Here is a 12,730-nt window from a genome sequence, read left to right as displayed (position 1 = left end):
AACCGAGCCACGAAAACTTTAAGCACCGGTTAAACCGATGCAAGGTAAAAACAGAGCGTCGGTTTAACCGGTGGTTAAGGAAAACTTCTGCTGAATTAAAAACTCTACTTTTGATCCAAATTTTCAAAAACAAAGCCATAAACACTCAATTTGGACCATTTTCGAGAGACAACCTCACCCCTCAAACACTCATACTAAGTGCTCGCAAGCTTTTACATAAACATAGGCAAATTAAGATCCAAGCGAGGTTTTAAACACAAAAACCAAATGTATGATCCACTTTGCCTAAGAACTTAGAGATTGAAACTTTAAGTTTGATAGGACATGGCTCAATAGGCATGAAAGCACAAAATTGATCTTATCACTCTTGTGGAGATGATATATCATATTTAGCATGAATATCTTTCTCGAAGTATGATTTGCTCCCTTGTGATGCTACTAACGTGATGCAATGCCAATGCAAAGCGAGAAATCAAACATGGATGCATTCTATATGACAAGCACATGCATTGCAAAAATTTAAATCTATCTTGTCAAGTTTGAACCCTTGGCAAGCTTCTTCATGATGAACCATTCTTCATGCCATGAGCGAAATAAATACCACCGGCTCATGCAAGACCCATGTTCATCACTATCTTGACAAGGTTAGACAAGCCCCTAGCACATGTACATATGAAATGCATCTATATGACAAGGCATTTATATGACGTTAGAAGCATCTAAAATGTTAAGCTCACTTCGCAACCTACAAAAGGTGCTCTCATCTAGAGGTTTGGTGAAGATATCCGCCAATTGATCTTCGGAACGAACACCACAAAATAGTATATCATTCCTTGCAACATGATCTCTTAGAAATTGATGACGAATATCTATGTGCTTGGTGCGAGAGTGTTGAACCGGGTTATTAGCAATTTTAACGGCACTCTCGTTATCACAAAGGAGCGGGATCCTATCTAATACTACACCATAGTCCAAGAGGCTTTGCTTCATGTAGAGGATTTGAGCACAACAAGCCCCGGCGGCAATGTATTCTGCCTCCGCGGTTGACAAGGCCACGAAATTTTGCTTCTTAGACGACCAAGAGACTAAGGAACGCCCTAGCAAGTGGCACCCGCCCGATGTACTCTTGCGATTCACACGACATCCGGCAAAGTCCGAATCTGAGTAACCCAAGAGTGTAAAACTAGCGCCTTTGGGGTACCACAAGCCTATGCTAGGCGTATGCTTGAGATATCTAAGGATCCTTTTAACGGCACTAATGTGTGATTCCTTAGGATTAGCTTGAAAACGGGCACACATGCATACGCTAAACATGATATCGGGCCTAGATGCGGTTAGGTAAAGAAGCGACCCAATCATAGAACGATAGAGAGTTTGGTCAACCGATTACCTCCCTCATCCAAGTCAAGATGTCCATTAGTTGGCATTGGAGTCTTGATCGGCTTGCAATCATCCATCTTGAATTTCTTGAGAATATCCTTTGTATACTTTTCTTGATGGATGAAAGTCCCTTCCTTTAATTGCTTGATTTGAAATCCAAGGAAGAAATTGAGCTCACCGATCATGGACATCTCAAATTCTCTAGCCATCATTTCTCCAAATTCTTTGCAAAGAGTGGGGTTAGTTGAACAAAAAATGATATCATCAACATAAATTTGACATACGAATAGCTCTTCATTGATGATTCTTGTGAATAGAGTTGTATCCACCCTCCCGATCTTGAAGCCCTTGTTGAGAAGGAAGTCACGAAGGCGTTCATACCAAGCCCTTGGCGCTTGCTTGAGCCCGTAGAGCGCCTTGTGCAACCTATAAACATGATTAGGATATCTAGATTCCTCAAACCCGGGAGGTTGTTCAACAAACACCAACTCATTAATCAAGCCATTTAAGAACGCACTCTTCACATCCATTTGAAAGAGTTTCATGTTATGATGTGAAGCGTACGCTAAAAGGATACGAATGGCTTCAAGTCTTGCAACGGGGGCAAATGTTTCACCAAAATCCAAACCTTCAACTTGTGCGAAGCTCTTTGCCACAAGTCTTGCCATGTTGCGAATCACTACACCATGCTCATCTTGTTTGTTGCGGAAGACCCACTTGGTACCAATGATATTCTTGTCTTGAGGATGTTCTTCAAGAACCCAAACTTCATTGCGGGTGAAGTTGTTGAGCTCTTCTTGCATGGCTATCACCCAATCCGGGTCCTCAAGAGCTTCATCTATATTTGTGGGTTCCAAGCAAGAAACAAACGAGTAATGTTCACAAAAAGAGGCATATTGACGTCTTCGAGTTCTTACTCCACTAGAGGGGTTACCCATGACCAAGTTAATGGGATGATTTCTTGAAGTTCTTGTAAGCCTCTCTTGTGCTTGAGACGTTGATTCTTCTAGTGATTCGTCATCTTGATCTTGAGCTTGGGCTTGTTCACTTGTGATGTGCGTGTCATCAAATTGAAGTTGTTCTTCAACCACTTGTTCATCTTGGGCATCATGGAAAGGAGGTGAGGCATCATCTTCTTCATCGGATGACTCATCATGGTGATGGGATGATGTAGACTTGTCTTCATCCTTTGAGTCATCCTTGGAAGTGACTTCAACTTGAGTGGATGAGGCTTGTAGCTCTTCTACCTCCTCCTTTGGCTTGACTTGCCCAATAGTGATGTTCTTCATGACTTCTCGAAGTGGTTCATCACCTACATCATCACAAGAGAAAACTTCCCCTTGGGAGCCATTAGTCTCATCAAACTCCACATCACAAGTTTCTTCAATCTTGCTTGTAGCACTATTGAATACTCGATATGCTTTGGAGTTTGATGAATAACCAATAAGAAAACCAACATCACATCTACTTTCAAACTTGCCTAGGTGCTTCCTTTTCTTGAAGATACAGCATTTGCAACCAAACACCCGGAAGTAGGAGATGTTGGGCTTCCTCCCAATGAGAAGCTCACATGGTGTCTTTCCCAAGAAGCGGTGAAGATAAATTCGGTTGGATGCATGGCATGCGGTGTTGATGGCTTCCGCCCAAAATCTTTGTGAGATGCCATAGTCATCCAACATTGCTCTTGCAAGAGTGATCAATGTCTTGTTCTTCCTCTCCACCACTCCGTTTTGTTGGGGTGTATATGTTGATGAAAACTCATGCTTGATCCCCAAGTCGTTGCAAAGCTCTTCTACTTGAGTGTTCCTAAACTCCGTGCCATTGTCACTCCGGACCTTCACAACACTTGACTCAAATTCATTTTGAGCTTGCTTGACAAAAATCTTGAAGGTCCCCATAGTCTTGCTCTTGTCCTCTAAAAAGAAAGTCCAAGTATATCTAGAATAATCATCAATAATTACAAGACAATAGAGATTACCGCCAAGAGGTGGTTGGCCCAAAGAGATCCATGTGTAGTAGCTCCAAGCTTCTTGATGTTGACAAGTAAGCCTTCATGGGATGTGATGATGCAAATTGCTTCCCGGCTTGACAAGCACTACACAATTTATTTTTGTCAAATGTAACATCTTTAACACCAACCACCATACCTTGTTTGAAGGCCTTCTTGAGTTGTCTCATGCCAATATGAGCAATGCAGCGATGCCAAAGCCAACCCATGGAGTTCTTGGAGAAGAGACATGTCGCCAAACTTGCATCATTAGATGAGAAATCAACAAGGTAAATGTTACCATGTCGAAATCCTTTGAATATTAAACTCTTGTCCTCCTTGCTTGTCACTATAACCTCACTATCACTAAAGGTGCATAATAGTCCTAAATCACAAAGTTGAGCAATAGATAACAAATTGAAACTAACCGACTCAACAAGCAACACATTAGAAATAGAGAAATCCTTGGCAATGGCTACCTTACCCAAACCTACCACTTTTCCTTTTGAGTTGTCACCAAAGGTGACATGTTCATAATTGCCTACATCTTCATCTAGTGAGGTGAACATCTTTACATAGCCGGTCATGTGTTGTGTACATCCGCTATCAAGCATCCAATGCTTGCCACCGGCTTTGTAGTTCACCTACACACAAATGAATCACTTTTGAGGTTTGGGAACCCACGCAAGTTTGGGTCCTTTGACATGAGTTACTAAAGCTTTAGGAACCCATAGTTGGCATGGTAGTTTTCCCTTAATTTGAGTGCCAATAAACTTTGACTTAACCTTGCCACTTTTAAGCTTGCTTAACAAGAAATGATTTTCATTGAATTGAGACTTGTAATTAGGAGGCAAGGTAGGAGGTGGACGAGTAGGAATTGGACACTCCCTTTGTGTGATGCCCGGTGACTTGACAATGTTGACAATATGAGCCAACTTCCTTGTTGAAGCATGCCATGAGCTCCGGCGACTTGGGACAATTTTCCGGAGGGTTGGGAAATGATCCAAGTCCATTTGTCCCAAAGTGCCTTGCATTGTGGAAGAGAATCTCCTTGTGCAAGTATTCTCCTCTAGTCACATTGAACATGCATTTGGTCATGCTTTCAAATTCCTCCTCAAGTTATTTTTCCCTATTATGGTTAGTCTTTGAACAAGAAGGAGAATCATGATGACAAGTAATAGGGTGAGGCAACTCCACAAAATCATCACAAAAAGTAGCTATATTGACTTTGATGACTTTCTTTTGAGTTTCTTTTAGTTCTTCATCCAAAGCATCAAAGGCAAGGTCAAGTTCTTGATATTTCATATTTAAGTTAGCATAATCAAGCTTAAGCTTCTTGTTGCATAAAGTAAGTGACTTGTTAAGCACAACTACTTCCTCATATTTAACATTTAATTCATCATGCTTAACAAGTAGTTTGTCATGCTCCTCTTTAAGTTGCTTGCTAGGAACAATGCTTGTTTCATGAGTTTCTACTACCTCATTATGCCTAACAATCAACTCATTATTTGAGGCCTTAAGCTTGGCATATTCAATTTCAAGAACTTTACATTTTAATTTGTACTTCTTGATCACTTGTTGGTACTCTTCTAGGATGTTTTGCACTTCATTAGGAGATAAGCAATGTTCACTTTCATCACTAGAGGAGTCTTCATCATCACTCACCTTGGAGTTAACTCTTGCCATGAAGCACATGGGTGGTGGAGGTAGAGGTGCCTCATCACCATTATCTTCATCATCATGCATGGCAATCCCCACAATCTTTTTCTTGGATTCTTCATCACTTGAGTCATCATTTGAGGATTCACTATCTGTGATCCATTCTCCAAAGAAAGCCTTGACCTTCTCTTTTCTTGTGAAAGACCCTTTCTTCTTGTGGTCCTTTTTCTCATAACTTTTCTTTGAAGTCTTGTATTGATTGTCACCATCTTCTTGTTTCTTGTTGAGCTTTGAAGGCTTCGGACAATCATATGAGAGGTGACCATATTTGCCACAATTGTAACAAACTTTCTTGACATTGTCCTTGCTCTTCCGGGTACGAAACTTGTTTTTCTTGGGGTCATAGTTGTACCCTTTCTTGTTCAACCTTGACATCATCTTGGAGGTCTTCCTCATGAGGAGTGCTAGCTCAACATCACCATCTTCATCACTTGAATCTTCATTAGCTTCATCTTCTCTTGAGCTTGGTGATGGAGCTTTGCACTTGTTCTTTTTCTTAGACTTATGATCACTTTTAGCTTTGAGTGCAAGATCTCTCTTGTCTTACGGTGGATCAACTTCTCCCAAGAGGAACATCTCATGAGACCGAATCTTCTCGACAACATCACTCACATCAAGTGTTTCAAGATCTTTCTCATAGAGCAATGAGGTGACGATGTTGTACTTGGGCTTGTGTAGACAATGTAGAATCTTCCGGATGATATCACTAGTAGACAAAGGAGAAATATCAAGAGCGTTAATGTCCTCAATAAGCACATTCAATCGAGCATACATTTGTTCAACCAATTCATTTGGAAGCATTTTGAATTCATTTAGTTTTTCCTTAAGCACTTTTAATAAACTCTTCAAAAGCCTCAGATTCACCCATAGAGATAGGAACATCAAGTCTAGCAATCAATCTAACTAGTTGAGTACGAGCAACCAGAGGACAGTAGTCCCAAGTACGCATACTACCATCAGGATTAAAAGAGATTTGAGACTGAGACATGCGAGTTTTTTCACGCCTCTTAACACAAGAGGCAATGTGGCGTGAAAGATGACCAGTGCCACCACTAGAAAAACCAGAGTAGATCTTAGAGCAATGTAGGCACCTAGCTCCATACCTGACGGTCTTACCATCAGCTGTGGTTTTGAACAGCTTCTCGAAATCATCCCAAACAGGAGAGGTAGAGGGACGTGAGCACTTGGCGCTGTTACCGTCTGGGGGAGGTGCACCTGTAAGGATCGTGGCCCAAGAAGGGGGGTTGAATTGGGACTTTTTCAAATTTCTATCAAGTCCTTAACCTAGACTAGTATTGCCCAATCTATAAATTTGAAACCTAGTCACTAGAGCATGCTAGCACAAGATCCTTAGGTAGGTAAACACACTATCATGATCATGTTGCCTAAAAGATATCACACTAGCAAGATCAAAATCTAAGTAAAAGATCACACTACCATGCAAGTTGTCCTAGTCAAACTACAAGCAATCAAAGACAAGAGTAACAACAAAAGGATTTAATAACTTGAAATAAAAGTAAGAGACACGAGACAACCGGATTTTTTCCCGTGGTATCGAGTAGTTGACGTTCCCCCCTAATCCACATTGGAGCACCCACACAAGGGTATAGCTCCCTTGCTTCACCAAGGAGCAAGTGATCACTAAGAATACTCTTTCTCCATCTCCGAAACGGCGAGCTTCACACCGTATACAATCTTCTTGTCTTGGGGCTCCCACAAACACCAAGAGCTCACCAAGAACCTCCCGATCACCAAGACCGGCTAGGTGCCGTCAAACACCAAGAGTAACAAGCTCATAAGCCTTCACTTGACCTACACTCAGTTGGCCCTAGCTCAAGCACACTTGCTACACTTGCAAAGGATGGATTCTTCAAGGTTGAAGCACAAAAGAAATGCTAGATCTTCTCTTGTTTGCTCAAAGCACTTTCTCTTCTTCTCAAGGGTGGCCTCAAGTATTCAGGGTGTCAAAGGCAACTGAAATGAGCCATGGGGTGCCCTTATATAGAGTGGAAGGAGTTACATAGCCGTTGGAAGTCCACTGCAGAAAAACCGTGAGCACCGGAAGAACCGATGGGTGTCAGATTTGATGCGTCGGTTCAACCGGTCTCTCTGTGTCCAAATTGTAGCCGTTGGGGTTCTGACACAGTATCCAGGCTTGCGTCATTGCACCGGTGCATGCTCCGTAGGGGCATCGGTTCAACCGGTGCTGAAGAGGTTCACCGATCAACTCAAACAAGCTCTCTGGAACATAGGACACCTAATGCACCAGTGCTTTGATTCTGAAGCGTCGGTTCAACCGGTGCTGAAGAGAAGTTGAAGTCCACCAAAACATGCTCTCTGGAACAAGACACATCCAATGCACCGGTGCTTTGATTCTGAACCGTTGGTTTAACCGGTGCTATAGAGTTCTTGACTTGATTCCTGCCTTCATCCAGAGATGATAGACCGACAGGGCATCGGTCCTTCCGCCAAGCATCGGATGCTCCGACGCTAGGGCACCGGTTCAACCGGTGCTGCTGTTTTTCATTGTTTTCAGCTGAATTGACTTGGATTCGAATGTAACTTCGATTGTTTCTTCTTCCAAGTGTTGTGTTGACTTCTATTGACCATCTTGGGCTGTTTTTGAGCGAGTGTGTATGATTTCTAAGGCCAACTCAATTTTGATCAAGCTACTAACTCATGAACCCCTCTTAATAGTACGGTCAAGAACTAAAAACTATAAACCCAATCTAAATCAAGTGTACTTCATCTCCTTGTGACACTTGAGACTAGAAATGTCCTTAATCTTTGAAATTGAGTCATTGGCACGCATGGTTGTTCCGAATTGAGGAGTCTCTTTTCGCATTTCATATGAGACTAAATTAATCATTAATTTTTCCTTCAAAACACACGTTAGTCGCATACGGTTGTCATTAATCACCGAAACTTACCATTAACATCTATCGGCCTAGATGCACTTCAGCACCGCCGCAGGCAGGTACAACAGGGCCATCATCGTCGACGTTGATGGGATCATCAGCACCAGGGCCGAACAAGGCATCACGGTCCTCGCGCAAGTCATCCTCGTCATCATCTCCGGCCATCCCGCACAATCGCCGCTCCTCGTTCTCGGTAACACCGAGCTCCACCGTCTCGTCGTCAGATCCGGCCATCGTCACTCGCCAGTTACCTGGTTCCTCAACAGCTGCACAGATCAAGACCTGGGTTAGGGAAAGAACATAGATCTAGTCATCTAGGGTTATGGTAAGAGACTCACCTTTGTAGCCGGAGCACCAGGTACACCGGCGAGGTCGATGAAGCACGGATCTAGCCCCCCGGCCCCGGTTCCTCGACGGATCTCGTCTACATCTACAGAAAAAGGCGAGGAGAGTGAGAGATCGAGAGGCCGAGAGCGTCTGTGCTAGAGCGAGATGAAAGGATAGAGGTACTTACGCGAGATCCGGAGCACTAGAGTCCGGCGGCGGCGACGGCGAGGAGGATGACAACGAGAAGAGGATGCTACATTGTCTGTGCGAGATCGAGACGATGGGTCTAAATGGCCGTGCCGTCTACTAGTGCCGGCCCCGCACCCCGGCCTTCGCCCTCTGGGGCTCCGAGCTACTCACCGGAGCTCGGGAAGAGGAGAGGAAGATCGAGGAGAGGATGAGAGGCGAGAGGGTGAGAGACTGAGAGGCGAGAGTGCGAGAGCGAGACGAGCGGCGGCCAGCAGAGGGAGAGAAATGATTAGGGTTAGGGTGGGGTGGGGGGGGGGACGGCCGGCGCCGGGCCTTATATAGCCCTCCCCCCAACGGTCAGATCGCCCCCCAACGGGCAGATCCAACGGTCGAGGGGGCCGGACGGGCCGCCGTTGTGCCAAATGGGCCGAGGCCGTGCCTCCCCGTGCTGGGCCCTTAGCCGGGCCGGGCCTGTGCTAGTGCCGCGGGCCGAGATCGCGGCCCAGGCACGGCCCGGCCTCTGGCACGGGCACGGCACGGGCCCGCGGGGTAACAGGCCGGGCCGGGTCAGTGCCGTGCTTTACCGGACCGGGCCCATGCCGGCCCGTTGGGCCTGGCCCATTTGGCCAACTTTAGCGGAGGGGAGAGGAGGCCGGTGGGCTCCTCCTTTCGCGGGAAGTGGAATATTAAACAAGGAACAATTAGCTCAGCCAGCACTGCAACAGACAGCCGGGTGCCGGTGACTCGGATCCATCAATGGCTGCACTTGGCATCTCGTCTCATCCAACTTCGATAGCTACGTACTCCTGCTGTCCTGCGCCCACAGCCACAGTGTGACGAGGGCGCGGCTATATAAATGGTTCGGTGAGCTCGCTGCCTCCTCACTCCCATAGCTGCTTCATTGGTTGCATTCAGAGGAGCTCGAGAGGTAGTAGTAGATAGCCAGCTCGTAGAAGTGAGAGTGATCGAGGAAGGAGAGAAGAGTAGGCTTATATTAATTAGCTTGGAGTTGTGAGAGAGATTAGTAGTGTTCGATCATCAGGCAGAATGGGTGTGGGGAAAGTTCTGAACGATGTGAAGCCGTACCTGGCCATGATCCTGCTGCAGGTAGGGTTCGCCGGGATGTACATCGTCGCCGTCGCCTCCCTCAAGCGCGGGATGAGCCACTTCGTCCTCGTCGTGTACCGGAACCTCGTCGCCACCGCCGTCATGGCGCCCTTCGCGCTCTGGTTCGAGAGGTAATTAATCATGCATGTCCGCTCTCAACGCCCCTCTCTCTCTCTCTCTCTCTCTCTCTCTCTCTCTCTCTCTCTCTCTCTCTCTCTCTCTCTCACACACACACACACACACACACACACACACACACACACACACACACACACACACATTTCCATGTCATGCATGCATCCATACTCGATCCATCGTTGTCTAGCTTTTCCACTTCGTACGTGCTTCGTTCATAGACATGCATGATGACAGATGCTGCATGCAGAATCACGATCGTCAGCGTTTCATGTCATGCAAGAGCATATATACACATACACCAGGAGAAGAAAAAAAAAGAGATTTGACATGCATGCGCTCGCATTCGTGTTCTGATGTTCATCCACCACACCACACAGGAGGGTGTCCAAGTTGTTAGTCACGCATCGGATCTAAGAGCAGTTAATTAGTTGATCCATTTTGTCTGCAGAGCCGACGACGTAGCACCGCACTTCACTCCCTGGTCGCTTTCCAGACGGTGCATGTGTCCACGACCAGCACTTCCACATTCTAAAATCGGCAACATAAAGCAGCACGTCTATTCTAGATTTGCATCCTGAACAAAAAGTACATTCTCTAGCGGCCATCGCTGTCATCAAGTGTTGTTAAATCAGAATACGTACACGCAGAAGATATTTTTATTTTTGTGGCCTAAAATCATACTAGTACACGCCGCTATTCAGGGTGAATAGGATGATGGTGCATGCATGACCTGTTTTACTATCTCTTTTTGCATCTTTGTTTGTCCGCACTGTGATGCATGATTGATGATAATCCACACAACTGAAGTATCTCTCTGCTTAACTGTGCTCTCCGTTGCAACGTGATGCATGCAGGAGCGTGAGGCCTAAGATGACCCTGACCATCTTCCTCAAGATCATGGGCCTCGTCTTTCTCGAGTACGTGCAAATCATCCACCACTAATTGCAACACTACAGATAGAGCTGTAGTACTAGATCTCAATTCTTTTAGGGCAACTGTAGATCTCAATTAAGCACGTGCGTGTGAACCCGTTGGTGCATGCAGGCCGGTGCTCGATCAGAACCTGTACTTCATGGGGGCGAACCTGACCTCCGCCGGCTTCGCGTCGGCGCTGATCAACGTCCTCCCCGCCGTCACATTCGTCATGGCGCTCATCCTGCGGATGGAGAGGGTGCGGCTGCGGAGCGTGCACAGCCAGGCCAAGATCGTGGGCACGGCCCTCACCGTCGCCGGCGCGGTGCTCATGATCCTGTACCACGGCCCCGTCGTGCAGTTCCCGTGGACCAAGGGGCAGCACCACGACGCCGCCGCCGCCGCCGGCCAGGCCGCCGGCCGCGGCTTCCTCGCGGGGACCCTGTACGTCATCGTCGCCTGCGTCGCGTGGTCGGGCTTCTTCGTCCTCCAGTCCAACACGCTGAAGAGCTACCCCGCGGAGCTGTCGCTGACGGCGCTCATCTGCCTCATGGGCTCGCTGATGAGCGGCGCCGTCGCGCTCGTCGCCGAGCGCAGCAACATGCAGGCATGGGTCATCGGCTTCGACACCCGCCTCTTCACCGTCGTCTACGCCGTAAGCCAGCGAGCTAGTAGTCTCTCTTCCCGGCACGCGTTCTTACTGAATGTGCGTGCATCATAAGTGTCGTCCCCTGACAGCAGCAGCCATGGACTGTGATTGATCCTTCCAGGGCATAGTGTGCTCCGGCGTGGCCTACTACGTGCAAGGTCTCGTGTCGAGGCAACGAGGCCCGGTGTTCGTCACGGCCTTCAACCCTCTGTGCATGATCGTGACCTCCGTCATGGGCTCCATCATACTCAAGGAACAGATCACACTTGGAAGGTATGTATGCACTACAAAACGTGCAGTCCACGTGTATGCATGTGCTTAATTATTTATATCTTATACTTTTATCGATCGCGCCTGAGCGTGTTTTTCATTAAGAGGAGAAGAAGAAAAGTAAAGTAACCATACAATGTGACGCGATCTCGATAGAGATCATCACAATGTGCTTAATTATTTATATCTTATATATCCAGATATTTCTGAAGATAGACATGTATAAAAATTGTAGTAGTACTAGACTAGTACTAGCTAGAGCTAATGCCATCGTCACTTGTGCCTTTTGTTCTTTCAGTGTGATTGGCGCGGTGATCATCGTGCTAGGCCTTTACGCGCTCATCTGGGGCAAGAGCAAGGACCACGAGAATCAGGTCGCCGACGTCTCCGCGTCAGGCGGCTCCAAGGGCGGCGCAGCCGCCGGCGAGCTGCCCATCACCTTGGCGGCGCAGCCCAACGGCAACGGCAAGCACGAGCAGCTCGGCAGCACCCACGGCCACGTCTTCGACGTCGAGACCCCGGCGACGACCAACGGCCACTACTAGTACTATACTCCTAAAAGTATCAACGACTCCATCGATCCATAGACCGTAGATCGACTGAGTTGGAGCATACATGTGGTGCCATTTTTTCTTCTTCTTCTTCTTCTTCTTCTTCTTCTTCTTCTTCTTCTTCTTCTTCTTCTTCTTCTTCTTCTTCTTCTTCTTCTTCTTCTTCTTCTTCTTCTTCTTCTTCTTCCGTTCTGTTAATCCCTCCTGATGAAATTCTTGTGAGAGAGAGTGCAAGAGAGACAGAGGTGGACCCTTATTACCTGATGTAATGGAGATAAGGCCAGGACGTGACCGGGTTGTTTAATCAGTCAGCAAAGATCAGCTGATCTTCTGCTTACGTAGTAGCGGTAGAGCTGGAATTAATTACTCCATCAGTGCTTATTAATGCTCTTCCTTTAATCTGCATAATGCGATAGTCGTCTACCGAGACGACGATCGATCAGCTTCACATTTGCTTGCTCCCTTGGTGCATCCACTAATTGCGGGCTTCCCCCCCCCCCCCCCCCCTGTTAATGGTTGCTTGAATCGACATGGAACCCCCCCAAATGTGGTCGCTTTGAGGATGTCACACGTTGATTCCTGT

At 46.7% G+C, this 12,730-nt stretch overlaps 2 protein-coding genes across 2 annotated transcripts; one reads left to right on the top strand and one right to left on the bottom strand.

The window, feature by feature from the left end:
- Positions 1 to 5,909: 5,909 nt before the first annotated feature.
- Positions 5,910 to 8,400, bottom strand: LOC120653757. Its single transcript, XM_039931433.1, has 3 exons — positions 8,343 to 8,400; positions 8,052 to 8,270; positions 5,910 to 6,301 (listed from the first exon to the last, which is right to left on the bottom strand). The coding sequence occupies exons 2-3, from the start codon at positions 8,236 to 8,238 to the stop codon at positions 5,910 to 5,912; spliced, it is 579 nt and encodes a 192-aa protein (XP_039787367.1). The 5' UTR covers positions 8,239 to 8,270; positions 8,343 to 8,400.
- Positions 8,401 to 9,419: 1,019 nt separating this feature from the next.
- Positions 9,420 to 12,528, top strand: LOC120653885 (WAT1-related protein At1g21890-like). Its single transcript, XM_039931564.1, has 5 exons — positions 9,420 to 9,758; positions 10,620 to 10,682; positions 10,810 to 11,332; positions 11,448 to 11,599; positions 11,895 to 12,528. Exons 1-5 carry the CDS (start codon positions 9,568 to 9,570, stop codon positions 12,139 to 12,141), a joined length of 1,176 nt encoding a protein of 391 aa, XP_039787498.1. The 5' UTR covers positions 9,420 to 9,567; the 3' UTR covers positions 12,142 to 12,528.
- Positions 12,529 to 12,730: the final 202 nt, after the last annotated feature.

This window comes from Panicum virgatum, chromosome 1N (genome assembly GCF_016808335.1).
Source record: "Panicum virgatum strain AP13 chromosome 1N, P.virgatum_v5, whole genome shotgun sequence".
NCBI classification, from domain to species: domain Eukaryota; kingdom Viridiplantae; phylum Streptophyta; class Magnoliopsida; order Poales; family Poaceae; genus Panicum; species Panicum virgatum.
The sequence above is the reverse complement of the archived record's forward strand: the minus strand, read 5'-3'. Positions and strand labels throughout refer to the sequence as shown.